General features: G+C 54.1%; 2 protein-coding genes across 6 annotated transcripts in view; both read left to right on the top strand.

Moving 5' to 3' along the window:
* Positions 1-5,279, top strand: part of ANK1 (ankyrin 1) — a 213,238-nt gene extending 207,959 nt beyond the window's left edge. For all 5 annotated transcript variants that reach the window (XM_054700916.1, XM_037526135.2, XM_037526134.2 and 2 more), the window contains one exon: positions 4,074-5,279. In XM_054700916.1, the coding sequence (XP_054556891.1) occupies positions 4,074-4,100 (27 nt within the window). In that variant the 3' untranslated portion in view covers positions 4,101-5,279. The remainder of the gene's footprint in view (positions 1-4,073) is intronic.
* Positions 5,280-9,402: 4,123 nt separating this feature from the next.
* Positions 9,403-13,458, top strand: NKX6-3 (NK6 homeobox 3). Its single transcript, XM_037524689.1, has 3 exons — positions 9,403-9,784; positions 11,700-11,869; positions 13,219-13,458. The coding sequence occupies exons 1-3, from the start codon at positions 9,403-9,405 to the stop codon at positions 13,456-13,458; spliced, it is 792 nt and encodes a 263-aa protein (XP_037380586.1).
* The last annotated feature ends 2,956 nt before the right edge of the window (positions 13,459-16,414 follow it).

Raw genomic sequence — 16,414 nt, 5'->3', positions numbered from 1 at the left:
TAGATTTATTTTTACCTGAAACCAACACACTTTCTCATTTACAGACGCGTACACAGGGGTGAAAATTTGAGTGGCCCAGCGTGCCTGTTCCAGCTGAGGTCAGACTAGGTGACACCTTGTCTCCTTGTTTCAGACTGTAAACAAGCGTTCTCTCAGAGGTCTATTTAGTGCCACGTGTTCTGCATCCTTGTACTCTTTGTTGGTGATTTTGTTGTTTGAAATGGCCTCCAAGTCCAGAGCTACCGTCCTGGTTAGGGTTCCAAGGTACACAGAGGCTGTAACGTGCCTTATGGGGAAAGTGTGTGTTAGGAGAGCTTCAGTCAGGCCTGAGTTAGAGTGTGGTGGCTTTGAGTTTAATGCTGATGAGACAACTGTGTGCATGTAGAATAAGGTGTCTTTGATAGAAACACATAAAACAAGGGGAGGTATTCATCAGTTGACAAAAGTGTGAACAGAGGCTCCCAGGAGCCTACCTCTGTGTCCTCTGTAGGAGCAGTGGTACAGCGTTCACTCCGTCAGAGTTCATGGTGACTTTAGAGAAGAGAACTACTGCGAGTAACGAGAATTGACTATATTTGTTTGAGAGTGAAAGCTGAGGCTGAGGAAGGGGCTCGGGAGTCTGGCTTCAGGTCCTGGCTTCTGCTATGTCCAGGTTGTTATCTAACCCCAGTCACTTAGCTGCCCTGAACTTCCAGCTCCTTGAGGGTTAATGAAAATACTCCCTGCAGAATGTGTTTTGCATCCCACTAAAAAGGTTTTAAGATAGTCGTGTAATGTGTAATCGTGTAATGTGTGGAGCTGGTAGGAGAACATGTGTTTCCTGGTGCCCAATCAATTGTAAAATTATGTAGAGTGACAGGCCAAGTCAGCGTCCCCCACCCGCAAGCTGCAGGACCCTTAGCTGTTAAGCCGATATGTCCTTGTAGGATGGTTATGGTGATCAGTGGGTTATGTTTATGAACAGCTCTGTAAATTGTTCAATTCTAAATGCAGTGTTTCTCAGTATCATTCACACTCTTTAAGAGTCTGGGTAAATGCAGATTCTTAATCCCTACCCCAGACCCACTGAATTAAAATGCTGGATCTCAAGATTCTGTACCAAGTTCCTCCAGTGATTTTTAAAGCATGTTGAAGAGTGAATTATTATGGCTGATTTTGGTTTTTCTTCTCAGACCTCCTAGAAGTTATATGGCTCAGTTGTAGAAATGATGAAGTTTTAGCATTCTATATTAAATATATGGAATATAAAATATTAGTATTAAAATATAAAATTCATTTTATATTTAAAATGAGTGATGGTTAGTTTCTTCAGATGCAAAACACCTAAGACTAGAACCCACCATCGTGGGTGAGCACTGAAGGGACTCCGGTCAACCATTCTGAGCTCTCCACAATCAGTCCCAACCTTGGGAAGAATTTTGCATCAAAGTCTGGTGGGGTGTTTTCTGGTAAAAAGCTGGAAAATTGCAGTTTCATCGAGGCCTGATTGTTCGGTGCAGACAGCAGCAGGTGGCAGGTTTTGCTTTGTGCCAAGTATTCAGGTCCAAGTATGTTGCTCGAGGGACTGCAGAGAGCAGAGCAGCAGAGGGCAGGGGCGGGGCAGCACCCTCCCCCCTCACCCAACCAGAAGCCTGGACAGGGTTGGATCTTGGCTTTCCCTGCATCTATGTGGTCTGTCTCCTGGGACACTCAGAGATCTGCCGCAGTGCGTAAAGGCTTCTGCGTTTTTTGGTTCTTTTTAAGAGACACTTTCCATTCAGATGTTGTGGTTACAAGACTCGCATTAGCTCTAACAACAGAATATTCTAAAAGTTTTAAAATGAATGACTCTTAATGGGCGGGGGCAGGGAGGCAAGGGGTCATGTTTTATTTTGTTGTTTTGTTATATCTTAAGTCACAGTCCACTCTCACTCCCCAGCCATTGCAGGCCTCATAGACAAGTGGGGTGGGGGGGAGAGGGGGGCCAGGGACACTGAACTGGAGTGGGAACAGGTGACAGCACAGATATAGGACGTGAGGAGAAGAACCTATGGGCACAGCCACAAGGATCAGCAGGGGCTATTTTCTAAGCTCTTTAAAGGATAAGGCCTTTCTCAAGGGACGGAGGCAGAGTCTTGGAGGCAGCCAGGAGAATAGTTTTCTGTTCCTACCCCTGGCTGGCCCCACTGGACCTGTCACTGCTCTTCCTGGACCCTCAGTTTAAACAAAGATGAAATAAGCATTGACATTAGAATCATCACTAAAGCCTTCACATTTCCCCTCTGCTCTGTGGTCAGGAGACCACAGCCTGTCTCCAGGCTCAAGATATTACATGGCTTCCTATCTGAGATGTGCTTAGCACTGGCAGACAATGTGGGGACCACAGGGAAGGCTAGGGTCCCACTCTTGCCGTTAGTGTTTCACTCCAGCAAGGCAAATAATGCAGAAGTGGAAAGGTCAAGACAGGACAAAGGCAGTAGCATTTGCAGAGAGCCCAGTCATAGTTTACACTCATGTAATACTTACCCTCCTAGGCCTGCCACTTCAGTCTAATGAGGCAGTCCTGTCAGTGCCCTCCTTTTACAGCAGAGGAAACTGAGTCACAGAGAGCATAGGTAACTTGACCATGGTCAGGCAGCAGGAAGTTGGCCGAAAGGATGTGAACACAGGCTTTCTGGCTTCAGAAACCACTCTATTCTGTGATGGTTTTCAATTCAAGATGGTGACAAGCAGGGATAGTGGCTGGAAACAAGAGGAGAAAAATAAGAGCAGAGTTATCTAGAAGACTTCATGCAGGAGAGGGTAGTGCGCAGAACCCCAGAGGAGATGAGACTGGATGGCAGTTTTGATGGGACAGTATCAAACCCAGGTAGGAGCAGGAAAGGATTATGGGCTCACTGGACACAGAAAAGGTGGTGTGGCTGACAAGGAGGCCCTGGTAGGGGTGGAAGAGTCTTGCCCTCCAGGATGACAGCTCTTTCAAGCTACTGCAGTACAAACTGTTTATTTCAACGTTAGAACAGCCTCTGGCAACAAACCTAACCCGCCCTCCCATCCTTTGAGAACCTCTGATTCAGTTTCACCTAGGTTACCCCCAGGTACCTCCCCAACTTCATCACCTGAAGAGCCCAAGATGTTTCCTTATCTGGGGACAGCTTTGCATCAGAATGAGTGTCAGCTCATCTCTTGTCACTTGCTGCCCCATCTAAGAGATTGTCAACTGCTCTTCCGGTAAAGGTCCTTTTCCCAATCCATCCCAAGACCCATGCAGACAGAATGCTAAATTGCTGGCATTGGAAACATGGAGTTTTCTCTCCAGTGTGGAAATGAAGCTGTAGGAGGTGGGAGTGGTGTCTTGCTGTGAATCCCGAGGCCCCACAATTTGGACTTGGGTCCACAGGCCAAGCTGCTGTCTTCTAGCCTAAGATACCTAAGATCCTAGGGAGGGAGCAGCTGTTCTCCAAAGGTCTCTGCCAAGACTGAGATTGTCCCTCCATGAAACCTGGGGAGAGGAGCCAGAGGCACTGACAGTAAAGAGCTAGCGGACTAGGGCCAACGGTTCCTTAAGGCCATGAGCTCCCAAGATGGTGATCATGTCTGTGCCACCTCTGGATACCCGGGGTTGGCACACAGAAGCCCATGCATGCTGGCTGAACTGATCTGAGAAAATGGTGGGCACTGTTTTTCATCGAGTCCCTTTCTGGGTCATGCCCTGACTCATGAAAATGGCCTCTCTCCTGGGTGTAAGGACACATGGGGATTTCTCCCCAGGTGACTGCATCAGCCTGGAACTTTCTGCCTCCTCTCTGAGGTCAGAGCAGTTTTCCTGGGGAGCTCAGCAGTAGGCTCGGGCAGCTACCTGGAGAGGCAGCTTCTGGGCTGCAAGTTGGCAGGCATTACAGGAAAGTCAGAGGCTCTGAACTCAACGCCTTTCAGTGCATCACCTTGCTTGGGGCAGGGCAGAGTGGGGAGGCTGTTTTTCCTGCATTGGACGCTGCCCGAACAACTGGCACACAACTGTGTATCTGGGGTTTTGCTTTGAGTTGCACCTTTAAGTTCTAAATGACTCCCCTCTTCCTCTTTGTGTCCCTCAGGATCACACCTCGACACCCAACCCTTGAACTCCACACACTCTGCCATGCACACAGGAGGAGAGCGGGACCGGAGGCTGCAGAAGTGCGCACACGTTCCTCTAGGCTAACGGCATGATCTCTGTAAGGGACTTCCTTTAGTCTCCTATTCGCATGAACGGCTGGCTGTAGACGCATGACCTACAGTCTTCAATCCTGCCTCTAGCAACGATGGATCTCTGTTGGGAATCAGGACAAGAGCAGCAAGAAGGGGAGGAGAGAGAGAGAGAGAGTAGAGAACAAGTCCAAGAGAGCACATGAACGGAAAAAGTGAACAAGGGCTCTTTTGTGGCTGGGGATGGTATATTTTTTAAAAATTATTTTAATTTTAACTTGTTACAGGGTACTCTTTTTTCCAACCTCATCTGTAAGAAATCCATGGGGGCTTCCTGGATAGAAAAAAAAAAAAAAAGCAAGAAAACTAAGCATAAAATCAGTTCAGCACCTTAAATCCCAGGTCCTCACCCGCCAGCCTTCCCCACCCACACACCTCCATTCCGCTTGTAACAGTGCCCACCCATTCTCCAGTGGACGCTCCTCCCAGAACTCGCTGCATCTCACACACACACACACGCACACGCACACGCACACACCCCTCCCTTCTACTCACTATACACACAGATTTTACTGTGACATCCGAAGCTGTATAGAATCTCCTGTGGATGAACTGGAATTTTTTTATGTTGTCTCTCTCTCTCTCTGCCAGTTTCAGTATTAATCATCTTCCAATGGAAAATCATTACCTTTAGAGTGCATTCAGGGTTCCTGTGTTAGGGACTTAAGAATCTGAGGCAAGGACCCCCTGGCTTAGCAGTAGGGCTCACAGGGAGCCCAGACCCCATCTGAAAGGGTCTGCGCCCTCAGTTGGGGGGAGGGAGCCGGTGGCTGTCCCAGGATTGCACCAGCATGTTCAATAGAGAAGAGGTTTTCTATATCTTCAAGCACTTATATCATAGTCTGTGTTCAAAGTGTAAACTGTACAGTAATCAGCCTTGTGTATATGAAAAACAATAAATACTATGCAAACCAATAGAAACACTTTAGCAGTATGTACAAGCACTAACAGCTCAGCTCCTGAGGACTTCTCCAGGCTGCGGGAGAAGGAGCTACAGCCTGTCTTTCAGTGAAAGAGGAAGGAAGGGAGTAGGGCTAGAGAATGTATCTGCCAGTTCATGGAAGTCAGCCACCACTCCCCGCCCCGCGCCCCACCCCAGTCTCCCAGAGCGAACTTGGTGCTCTACGTCCAGGCAGCCGGCAGGATGGGGGGGTCTAGGCTGAACAGCCTCCCTGCCCCCACTCTGACCAAGCCCCTCTGCCCCCCACCCGCCCCGCCCCCGAGAGACTGGGCCAGGGGCCACCTCTGACCACATGCCCAGCGGGAGGAGAGCCGGAGGAGGAGGAGCGAGCCGCTGACCACCAGGAGGCCGGGGCTGGCAAGGAGACCCGCCCGGGCCCGGCCGCCGGTCAGGGCAGAGAGGAACCAGCTGGCTGTTCTTCGCCTCGGTGCCATCAGGGAAGAGCCTTAAGTCACACTGGAGCCTCCGGCGGAGGGAGGCCCGAATCAGCACAATCCCGGCGCCGCCCTGCCCGGGGGCGCCCCCTAGGTCGGGAGAGGGACCGGCGGGCTCTCCTGCTCGCGCCAGAGCCTCTGTTGCGGATGTCCAGTCACTCTTCTCCCAGCCGCTCTTCTGAGTCCTCGGAACACATTCAGACCTTCCAAGTAGCACAGAAGCTCCCTCCCGTCTCAGCCCCACGGCCCGGGGCGCGTCCCCAGCCGCGCGCACCTGCCGTCGGGCGCCGCGGAGCCCCCGCCCGCGCCCCGACCGTCGGATTGGACCGGGCGGGTTTCGCTTTTGCTTTCTTAGAGGGGCGGGCTGGGGAGAGGAAGTCGGCGTTGGCGGCCTCAGTTTTCCCCGGGCTGTGCGGAGGAAGCCCAGCCCCAGCCCCAGCCCTGCCCCTGCGGGGCGCGAGCGCAGCGCCGGCGGGTCGGGGCCCTCGCCCAGGGTGCCGCTCCGGGGACGACCCGGCGAGGGTCCTCGGAAGACAGGCGCAGGGCTCGCCACCCCGCCTCGATCCTGCCCCTTCCTCTCCCCGGCCGCCGCAGCCGCCCAGCCCAGTAGCCCCTCGTAGAGCCCCGCGCGGGTCCCGCGGCTCAGCCTATGCTTTGGCACCTCGCGCTCCGTCTGGCATGGCTGCTTGGCCCGCCGGCCCCAGCCCTCGGCGGCATGGCTGCACGCTCCGGTTGCTAGTAGGAGCTGTTAGGGGAGGAGTTTGGGGTCTCCACTTGATGCCTAGAGAATGCTGCAGTCTGCACCTTAGACGCTTTTTAGAAGTTTTGGAATTACCTTAATTTTTTTAATTGTTATGAAAATGAATCTTTTCTTGAGTCTCTCCCACCTGCTCTGTTATCTATCGGGAGAGAATCCCCCACCCCCACTCTGATGTATAGCCCATTCTCCCTACACCAGCTGAACAAATGTCAAAATTAATAAAGAAATTGACTCATGTGCAGGGCTCCATCTACTTCCTGGCTCATCCTGGGGGAGTTTGAGGTGCTGGAACAGGAGGGAAGCCTGGGTCACAGCTTGAAGGAATGTGAAGGTGGGATCAGTGATCCCACCCTGGCGGTGCCCACTAACGCATCCCTGGAAACATGGGTGCCCTTTAATTAGGACTGCCCAGCAGAAAGCCCCCACCCCTGAAATGACAGTGCGAGTGTCTATCTCTCCTAATGACTACCATGAGTTGGGGGCTAGACTAAATGGGTGGAAAGGGTACCACAAACCACCAGGGTACTGGGCCAAGCCCACAGATGGCATACAGAAGGAGGACCCCTCACCCCCCACCTTAGCTCTCCCTGTGAAGGCATCTGGCCTCTCAACACCATTCAAAGCGCAAGAACTTCTGAGAAAATCACGCTGTTCCTAGCTCGCTTGGCACCCTTCTTGCAAGTGTGCATTTTCCTCACCTGTAGATGAGGGGATGCATTAAGACATTGCTAAAATCCCCTCTATCTGTCCTCTTGGGACTCCCTAACACAATGCAGTTGTCAGGCTTGTCATTAAATAAGAATCAAATCATTTGCAGCAGTTTTTTCTCCCTCAAATTCCCACCATTAGGAAGTGACAAGTCACAGATGCAGAGTCTTTGAAGCACTCCCAGCCTTCACTGAGTCTGAAGCTTCTCTCAGTTGGAAAGCCACCCAGCGCCCTTCCTCCCCAGCAACCCCATGAGGCAGCCTTGGCTGTGCAACCATATTGCTGGGAGGGCTTTTAAAAGCACAGGTTCAGAATCACAGTTGCCTGGGTGGGGTCAGGTGGCAACACTCGGAACTAAGTATTCCAAATGGCTGTGACAGGCAGCTTGGTAGTGCAGCCAACTCCAAAGGAGAAGAAACCCCCACCTCTTTTTTTTTTTTTTTTTTCCCTTTAAATCAAACTTGTAGGAAAACAAGCATCACCGGCTTTGTGAGAATTTTCTTGCATTAACCTAAATCATTTATGCTACGGAGAGCATGGCTCAGAGAGCAGACACCAGTATCTTGGGGAGAGCTGCTCTCTGTGTGAGGGTAAGTCCTCCCAGAATCCGAAACCATTGTCCTCTTTCTAGAAACCAAGGCCTACAAAGCGCACTTTTTCTCTCCCACCTGCCAGAGCCTGACCCCAGGCAGCAAGAGAGCAGGAGGCCCAAGGCCTGGTCAGGAAGGACTTTGGGAATGCCAGGCCCAAACAAAGTCTGCCTGCCAGTACAATTTTCCTGTCATTTTGCATGTTCAGACAACTGGCATCCTGGTTTCCATTAAAAAACCAAACAAATCCAAACTGCTGTCCCTTAGAGTAATAGCCCAAGCACCTGGGGAGTGGACTATGAGTCCATGTCTGTGAAAAGGGGAAGATTGTCTTGATGTTGTCTTGTACGTTGTAAAAATTCACTGGAAAAGGGGCATATGGGTGCTCTGCTGTTCAGTCTAGTTCCATCCGTCAAATGTTTACAGAGGGCCAGTCAAGCATTCCACACAGGGACCTACCACGGAATCAACGGGCATCTCTGCCACCAAAGATTTCCAACCCAGAGGCCAGGACAGATGGAACAGAACAGTTGCTCCAGTGAAGGTACAAATGGACAGAGAAGGGGAGAGGAGAGAAGGGGAGGAAGAGAAGAATAGAAAGAGAAGGGGGGGAGGAAGAGGGAGCAAGAGGAAAAGGGGAGCAGGAGGAGGAGTAAGAGAGAGAAAGAGGAAAGGGAAGAGGAGCAGGAGCAGGAAGGGATTCTGATGGAGGGGCTCACAGAAGCTTGCCCGAGTCAGAGAGGGGGAGAGCACAAATTCTCAGCCCTGCCCCCAGCCCCTGCCCAGCAAGCTCCCACCCCCAGGCTCTCAGATCAGTGACAGGTATTTGTATCCCCCACCCACCCACCCACCCAGAGCAAGCTCCCCGCTTACCCGTCCCAGCAGGGAGGAGGGAAGAAAAGCATTTCTCACACTTCACTCTCCCAGGAAGCTTGCACATGTGCACATAGCAGGGCCAGAGCAGCTCAGGACCACCACCCCTGAGCCCGCCTCTTGCCCTCAGGGGAGCAGTTGCAGGAACTGTGACTTAGCTGCTTCAGTAGCCACCAGGGTCCCTCCAGGTATCCACTTTTTCCTGCACACTGGACTTGGGGGATCAGGAGCAGGTGGACATTCTGAGGATGAACAGAGCTCCCAGAGCTCATTCTCTCTTCTCTCTCTCCCCCTTTCTCTCTCTCTCTCTCTCTCTCTCTCTCTCTCTCTCTCTCATACACACACACACACACACACACACACACACAGAAGCTGGTTTTACAGTCAATCTTTCAAAGTGCAATTTGTCTCAGAAAAGCCAATGCGAGGCCTGTGTGGTTTCCACCAATGACGATGCTGCTCACACCGCTCAGCCAGTCTGGGGCCTGTATTCTAATGGGCCCTATCTTTATCAGGGAAATGTTGCTTCTCCGAACTTAAAACTTCTCATGGAAGGTCCCCAGACTCAGAGGCAGAGGAGGGGGCTGAGCTGAGGAGTGGGGAGCCCTTCTCCAGGCTGGGGGCCAAGGAGAGGGAAGGGGAGGCCTCACCTGCAAGACACCTGACTTCCGAGTGACTGACGTGGGTGCCGGCCCTGGGTAAGGGCGGGCCCGATGCCCTAGGTGGAGGGCAGTCTGGGACTTGGCTTGTGACCCTCCAAACCTGCCATGGGATTCTAGGTCAGAGCTTGGGGTCTCCAGCTTTCGGGGCCTGATCCGGGCTCCCCACCTTTGCTCCCCTGTCCTGGGGATCATGGAGTCCAACCTGCAGGGAACCTTCCTGCTGAACAACACGCCGCTGGCTCAGTTCTCAGAGATGAAGGCCCCCGTGTGCCAGTACTCGGTGCAGAACTCCTTCTACAAGCTCAGCCCCCCAGGGCTGGGCCCCCAGCTGGCCGCCGGGACCCCCCATGGGATCACGGACATCCTGAGCAGGCCCGTGGCCACGCCGAACAGCAGCCTCCTCTCCAGCTACCCCCACGTGGCAGGCTTTGGTGGACTCGGCTCCCAAGGGGTCTACTATGGCCCCCAGGTGGGGAATTTCTCCAAGGCTGGGAACGAGTACCCCACCCGGACCCGGAACTGCTGGGCGGACACAGGCCAGGACTGGCGAGGCGGGCGGCAGTGCAGCCACAGTGAGTACAGGGCAGAGCTCACCCAACCCGGGCTGCCGGACTTTGGAGGAGAAAGCATGGGAAGGGACCCCGCAGGGTGACCCTCACATCCCCCCTCCCCACCCCACCTCCAATGTCCTTAGACACCCCTGCTCAGATCTGGTCAGCTCTCAGCCTCCCCATTCCTCCCAGCTGTGCTGGAACCCCACCCCACTCCTTACCAGCTGCCCCCTCCGCTGCCCCCCTAGGGAACCTGGGATCTCCACTCTGAAGGCAACCACATATCGCACCCAGGTTGGGTCAAGCTGGCAGCTTGTCCTCCTCCTCCCGCCAGAGCCCATGTCGCCTTTCTTTTTCCAAAGTGAGCCAATCTTCCCCAATGAGGAGAATTTGCTGATGCCCATTTATGCCCATTCGGGGACACAGAATAATCTAGGGAGCTTGTCTTCCACTGTCCTCCTCATGGTTTATGTCAGCAGTAGCAGCAAAAGCTGCCCAGCCTCCAGTGGTAGCTGCTAAGTCAAATCAGACCTGGCCAAAACTATTGGGGGAGCACTCCTCACTCCACCTGTCCCCAAGCCGCAGTTTCCAGAGAACTGCTCTGGGGTTCCCAGAGCAGGGACTGGAGAGGTAGTAAGATATGAGGCATCCTGGGGAAGCAGGGAGCGTGACAATGGCTGCGGGAGTGACCCCTATACCACCACAGCCCTACCCAGATCAGGCAGGTGCAAGAGACAGAGGGAACCTCCACTTCTGTCTGACTTGGGGCTTTCCTGATGCAGTAGGTGCTTGGGATCAGTCACGGCAACCCTGAAACACACCTGCCTTCGCAGGCACCTACAGGGTCCCAGGGGTAACACTTCCTGGCGATGCTGCTCACACCGCTCAGCCAGTCTGGGGCTTGTATTCTAATGGGCCCTATCTTGATCAGGGAAATGTTGCTTCTCCGAACTTAAAACTTCTCATGGAAGGTCCCCAGACTCAGAGGCAGAGGAGGGAAGAATTTGTCAGCCTGGGCATGACAAATTTCACAGGGTGAATACCTCATGTTTTGGAACCTATTTTACAATCGAGTTTTGGGGGATGATTTAATCTTCAAAATGTTTCTGTCAGCCCCCTAAACCTCCACCCACACATACACCCTTTCCACACCCGGCTCTTCCATCCCAAATGTACATACACGCACAGGAGAATGACTAAGAGAGTCAGTGATGGAACTAAGACAAAGGGAGAGAGGACTGAACGCCATGGTCTCCCAGGAGTTTCCTTTCCTTTTCTGTGCCTCAGTTTCCTCACCTGTACCATGAGGAGATGAGGCATGAGCCCTCAGGCTGTCCTGAAAAAGGCCGCCGTGTGGGCGCACATTCTGCCTCCCCCATCCGCCCTTCCAGCCCCTTCCTCAGCAGTGCCCCCCGCCACGTGGAAGGTCAGGCCTCGAAGCTCTGTGCCCAGACTCCCTCCAGTGTGGTTAAAACCACATGATTCCCAGGACCAGTGACAGGGGAGAGTAGCCACATGGGGCTTAAGGTATATCCTAAAGACCCGCAAAACATGATCCCAAGGGCACAGAAATGGGGAGAAATTCTGAGGCCCCTGGGGCCCTGATTGATGGTGGAAGGTGCCAAAGCTGTTTTTTGGTAAATGAGACGGAGAGGAAACTCCTGTTACCCTAAGGGGAAGGCAGGGCCAATGAGCCTTGAACTATGGTTCTGTACTCCCCTGCCCGGAAGTAGCTATAACCTGGCACAGCTGCCCCTTGGGAGCCCCTGCCCGTGTGGACATGGCAGAGGTCAAAATCACTGTTATCAGAATGACAGGAACTCTGCTCAGGAGACAGGTCTTGCGATGCCCTGGTGGCTCCTCCTCAGCAGGGAGCTCACCCCATGGGCCGGCTCCCACTGACCCCGCTGAACACACACCTCCTTCCTCCTGCCAGCCCCAGACCCCCTGAGTGACAGCATCCACAAGAAAAAGCACACCCGGCCCACCTTCACGGGTCACCAGATCTTCGCCCTGGAGAAGACCTTTGAGCAGACCAAGTACTTGGCAGGCCCTGAGAGGGCGCGACTGGCCTACTCGCTGGGAATGACTGAGTCACAGGTCAAGGTGAGTCTCTGTGGGAGAAGGTGCTGCCTGGCAGAGAGGAGCCTGCCACCAGGACAGGACACCTCATGGAGAGAAGCAGCTGTCGGCAGGCCAGGCGGCTGGGCTGGCATCTAGGCACCACCCGCCTAACCCTAGAGATTGAAAAATAACCATTACAAAAAAAAAAAAAGACAATCAATACTGAGCCCTGTTCTTTAATATTCCATTTAATCCTCCTGGCAGCCTGGAGGTGGTATTAGTACCCCTCTTACAGGTGCAATCATCTCAACTGAGCCTCTAGTTCAAGATGACCCAGCAGGTAAGAGCAGAGTTGGGTCCAAAGCCCAGGTCTATGGGCTCCAATCTCATGTTTTCCCTCCCTCCATGAGGCCGAGGCCAGAAGTTTCAAGGGCTGACAGCAGCTTCTGGGCCAGATTAGAACTGAATTCTGACTTATTCTGGAGGAACCGCCCTTAGCTTACCAAACTTTAAAGGAAAGATCACCTTCTCCTACCCATGCTCACGCAAATGAGTACACATGGGTGATGGGGTAGGAAACCCGGCAGCCGCTGCAAGAGTGAGGGGCACATGCTCTCATACCACACCAGGGAGCCTGAAATTGGTGGACGGGCTCTCACTCCTCAGGCCCACTGGGGTACTGGGGTAGCACTGCCAGTGTCTCTCCTGAGATACTGCAGGCAGGGAAACTGAGCCACACCAGCACTGCTGGCTCTGGGAGTGGTGATGGGCCGAAGGGACGCAGAGCACAAGTAGGGACCAGGTCTGCTCTTGACTCCGTGTCTCCAGCGAGCCGTGACCTCTGCAACCTCAGGGCCAGCCAGTGTTACCTCCCTGGAGACAAAGCTGCTGACAGGGAAGGAAGGAATGCCGTGGGCCATCTTACCTGTCTCTTCCTCTCTAAGCACTTTTCTGTGCCCCTACAACTCCGCCAAGCAGCAAGCAGATGCTATTTTATAATTAGGAGGAAATTTTTCATGAAGTTCAGTGAGGATGGAAAGCTTAAAAAAGAGCCCACTTTGAGCACCTACTGGCTGCCGTCCCTTGCGCCAGACCCTTCCCACCTGGGCGCATTCCAGCATCTTCCACCCATCTGCCTAGATAGCTAAGGAGTAGGAAGAACCACCCCAGGGAGAATGAGAGCTGAGCCCGAAAGTTCTGCGGCACGCCCATTTATTTTTACTTTATTGCCCTTCCTCCAGAGAGAGAAAACCCTTGTGACTAAGACAGCCTGCTGTGGGCAGCATTTTCCTATCCAAGTAAGGACGCAGCGTGCTTGCGGCCGAGTGGAGTCACCTCCCAGCAAGGGGCCGGGGTGTGCTGTGCGTGACCCCGAGTCTTTCTCATCCCAGGTGTGGTTCCAGAACCGAAGGACCAAGTGGCGCAAGAAGAGCGCGCTGGAGCCTTCCTCCTCCACGTCCCGGGCCCCGGGCGGCGCGGGCGCAGGCGGGGACCGCGCGGCCTCGGAGAACGAGGACGACGAATACAACAAGCCGCTGGACCCCGACTCGGACGATGAGAAGATCCGGCTGCTGCTCCGCAAACACCGCGCCGCCTTCTCGGTGCTCAGCCTGGGCGCGCACAGCGTCTGAGGCCGCCCGGCCGCCGCTCGCCCCGCCCGCACCGCCCCATCCGCATCGCCGCCAGGTCCCGGCTGCAGCCGCGGGGAGCCTGCCGTCCCCTCTGCTCCTCGCTGCCGGGGGGCCGGGCAGATCCTAATCTGGGGGCGCTGCGGAGGAGGAGGGAAGGTAGAGGAAAGAGGAAAGAGGGTGGGTGCTGGAGGAAGCCAGTCTAGCGAAGAGAGGGGCGCAGACCTCGCCCGGCCAAGCCCCTCTACCACCTTGCGCCTCTGCGCGCCCTGGGCTGGCCCTGCCAACTCTGCAGACTCCCAGGCGCACAGGGTGATGGAAACGACATGGAAGCTCCTGCCAGGAAACTGGCTGTGGGGTCGCAGGCTCGCCACCTTAATTTGGCTGCAGAGGGCCTTCTGCTCCAGCAAGGCCAAGGGCAAGGGACTCCCTTCTGCTCTGGGAATTGGAGATCAGGATGCGGGGCCCAGACTGCTGCTGGCCAGCTGCAGGAGCAGAGATGGCAAGGCCAGGGGCACCCCACACGCGGGCCGGAGCCAAGCGCATAACCCAGGCGGGAGGGAATCCACTTGGGGAGGGGAGGTAGGTCCCAGCACAGAGGAAACTCTCCTGATTCCCAAACTTAAGGACCTAGACAGAAGAGATCCTCCCAGCCGCCTCTCTCCACTTTGCCCTCAGGGGGAAGACAGGAAGGGAAGAGAAGCATCCACTGCCTGGGAAAGAGGGAGGCCGTAGGCAAGGTAGAGAAAAGATGCCAGAACCCTGGCTGATGCTGTACCTGTGCACCGGCCAGGCTGCCCTGGGTGCCGCTGTGTGGACATCGTGCAGAGAGAGGGGAGCATCCAGATGGGGAGGGAGGGATGGCAGGACCAGGATAGCAAGGGGACTCATTACCCCCTGCTCCTCCCACTGTGGTCCCCACATAGGAAGGGAGAGGCCCGTGGCAGGGAAGTGTTATACTGAGGGCTTGCATGGAACCCACAGCCCTTCCTTCCCTTGGACCACCCTTCCGCCTGGCCCAGGAGCCGGTGCTGCCAGGGGCCACTAGGCAACAGGGTGGTGGTCTTTGCCCCATATGATTCTGAGCTTCAAGCAGGAGGGAAGGGCTGGGGCAGGGGGAGGTGGGAGGGGACAGGCTGTGGAGGAATGCAGCCCAGCAGGGACCAAGCATTCGCTCATCTTCACTGGCTTTTAAAATATAAAGAGTGAAAATAAAAGTCCCAGAAACCTCCCCATGGCTCACGTGCTTCTGTGAAACTGGCCATGGAATCCCAGCTGTGCCAGCTGCAGGGGCCTTACTGGGGGGCAGGCTCTGCTCCCAGAGCTCTGGAAGTCAGCAAACGTGGCCTGGCATTGGTGAATATCCAAATTTCCTTGGCAGACCAGGCAGTGGCCCTGGGTGCAGGGAAACCCAGAAGAACTTTAGGGGGCCCTGGCTTCTGGGAATTCATAGCCTAGTGAGGGATATAATCTGTTTGGGCAACTACCTAGCACCAGGAAAGGAAAATGGGGAGCAAATGAAGCACCAGCATTAACTGGACACGTAACTAATCCCTCTCCCACTGAAGGCCCGGATTATCTCCTTTGACCCTGTCAGAAGCCTAGGGGTCAGGTATTCTCATTGCATGGAAGAGAAAATTGAAGCTCAGAAAGTTCTTAAACCAAGTCACAAAAGTGGGACCAGGCAACCTCAGAGCAGATGCCAAGATCCTCGTGCAGTGAGAGGCTGGGGGGTCTGACATGAACCCTCTGGGCACGCCCACGAGGCCTAGGCAGTTGTAAGCAGTCTGCCCTGATCTTGACCCAACAGATCCACCTGCCTGTCCCTCAGCTCCTGGGGCAGGAGAATCTGGCTCGTGAGGTCAGTACAGTGGAAAGTGGGTGGGACAAATATTCCATCTCCGGGCCTCTGGGAAACGGAGGCTCCAAACTTCCACAATAACCACAGTGGGCCCGGAGGACAAGGGGGAAGTGACTGGAAGATACAGGATGCTTTTAAGCTCTGACCCTCATCCCCCGTGATACCCACATGCAGACTCTCTCCTCATAAAGTGGAAGGACATAAGAAGGAATCCTTTAAGAACTGAGCACTTTCTGCGTTTTCTCCTGGTGCCAAACTATACAGAGGGGCCTCAGCAGACATGGGTCCTGAGAGGGCCCTGCAGTTGAAACACCTTTGTAGGCCCTGGGAGCCCACAGGTATTTTCCCTGATCTCTGTGAGAAGAGCCTGAGAAGAGGCAGCTGCTGACATAATCCAGGTGTGGTCATGAAGCAGGTGTGGAGCAGGAAGTCAGTGACCTCCTCCACACCCCCCAATATGGGGTTCCTTTGCTTTCTTCTTAAGCATATTCAAATCGTAAGCACGCTGCTGTCGCTAGACCTCTTGCATGTTTGCTTCAAGTCGTTGGAGGACGGTATTAAATCAAACCTGGGGAAAGTTTTTTTTTTTTCCCCAGAAAACATTTGTTTAGCCAAACAAAACCTCCTTCACTCTCAGTGTTCTGGGCCACCTGCCACTGAGACCTCTGGCACAAAAACTCCAGCCTTCCCAGCCATCCCTTGGACCTCTCTCCTGGGCCCCTGTGTGACCCGCGCCGCTATCTCGCTCATTGTCCAGCTGAGGCCTACTTAAGAGACTCCATGTGGAGTTCAAAGAGGACACACAGGTGCAGGGCCCAGACTCCCAAGGGGTCATTTTGAGTAAGTCTCGCCTTCTGCCGATGTGCACATGCGTGTGTGCATGAGAGTGTGTGTGTGCATGGCTGTAGCACATATCATAGACATTTTAGGAATGAGACAGGGGGATAAACTAGGTCTTATTTTCCCAATATCCATAAAGTCTTATTCTGACAGGCAGAAGCCTGAAAGGCAGCACACATTCTGCACAGCCCGGATATTTGTGGCTCATTAGAAGGTTGTCTGGTGACAAGGCAGGGGTGAAGGCAGGAATGGCAGTGT

Source organism: Talpa occidentalis, unplaced genomic scaffold, assembly GCF_014898055.3.
Source record: "Talpa occidentalis isolate TD23 unplaced genomic scaffold, MPIMG_talOcc4v2.1 talOcc4.4, whole genome shotgun sequence".
Taxonomy (NCBI): domain Eukaryota; kingdom Metazoa; phylum Chordata; class Mammalia; order Eulipotyphla; family Talpidae; genus Talpa; species Talpa occidentalis.
Note: the sequence above shows the minus strand (reverse complement) of the source record. Positions and strands in the feature narration are given on the sequence as shown.

Excerpts from the sequence above, each read along its gene's own strand:
- NKX6-3 (XM_037524689.1), top strand. The coding sequence starts at position 9,403 with ATGGAGTCCAACCTGCAGGGAACCTTCCTGCTGAACAACACGCCGCTG. Across the intron at positions 9,785-11,699 it reads CGGGCGGCAGTGCAGCCACA|CCCCAGACCCCCTGAGTGAC; the intron begins GTGAGTACAGGG and ends TCCTCCTGCCAG. Across the intron at positions 11,870-13,218 it reads TGACTGAGTCACAGGTCAAG|GTGTGGTTCCAGAACCGAAG; the intron begins GTGAGTCTCTGT and ends TTCTCATCCCAG.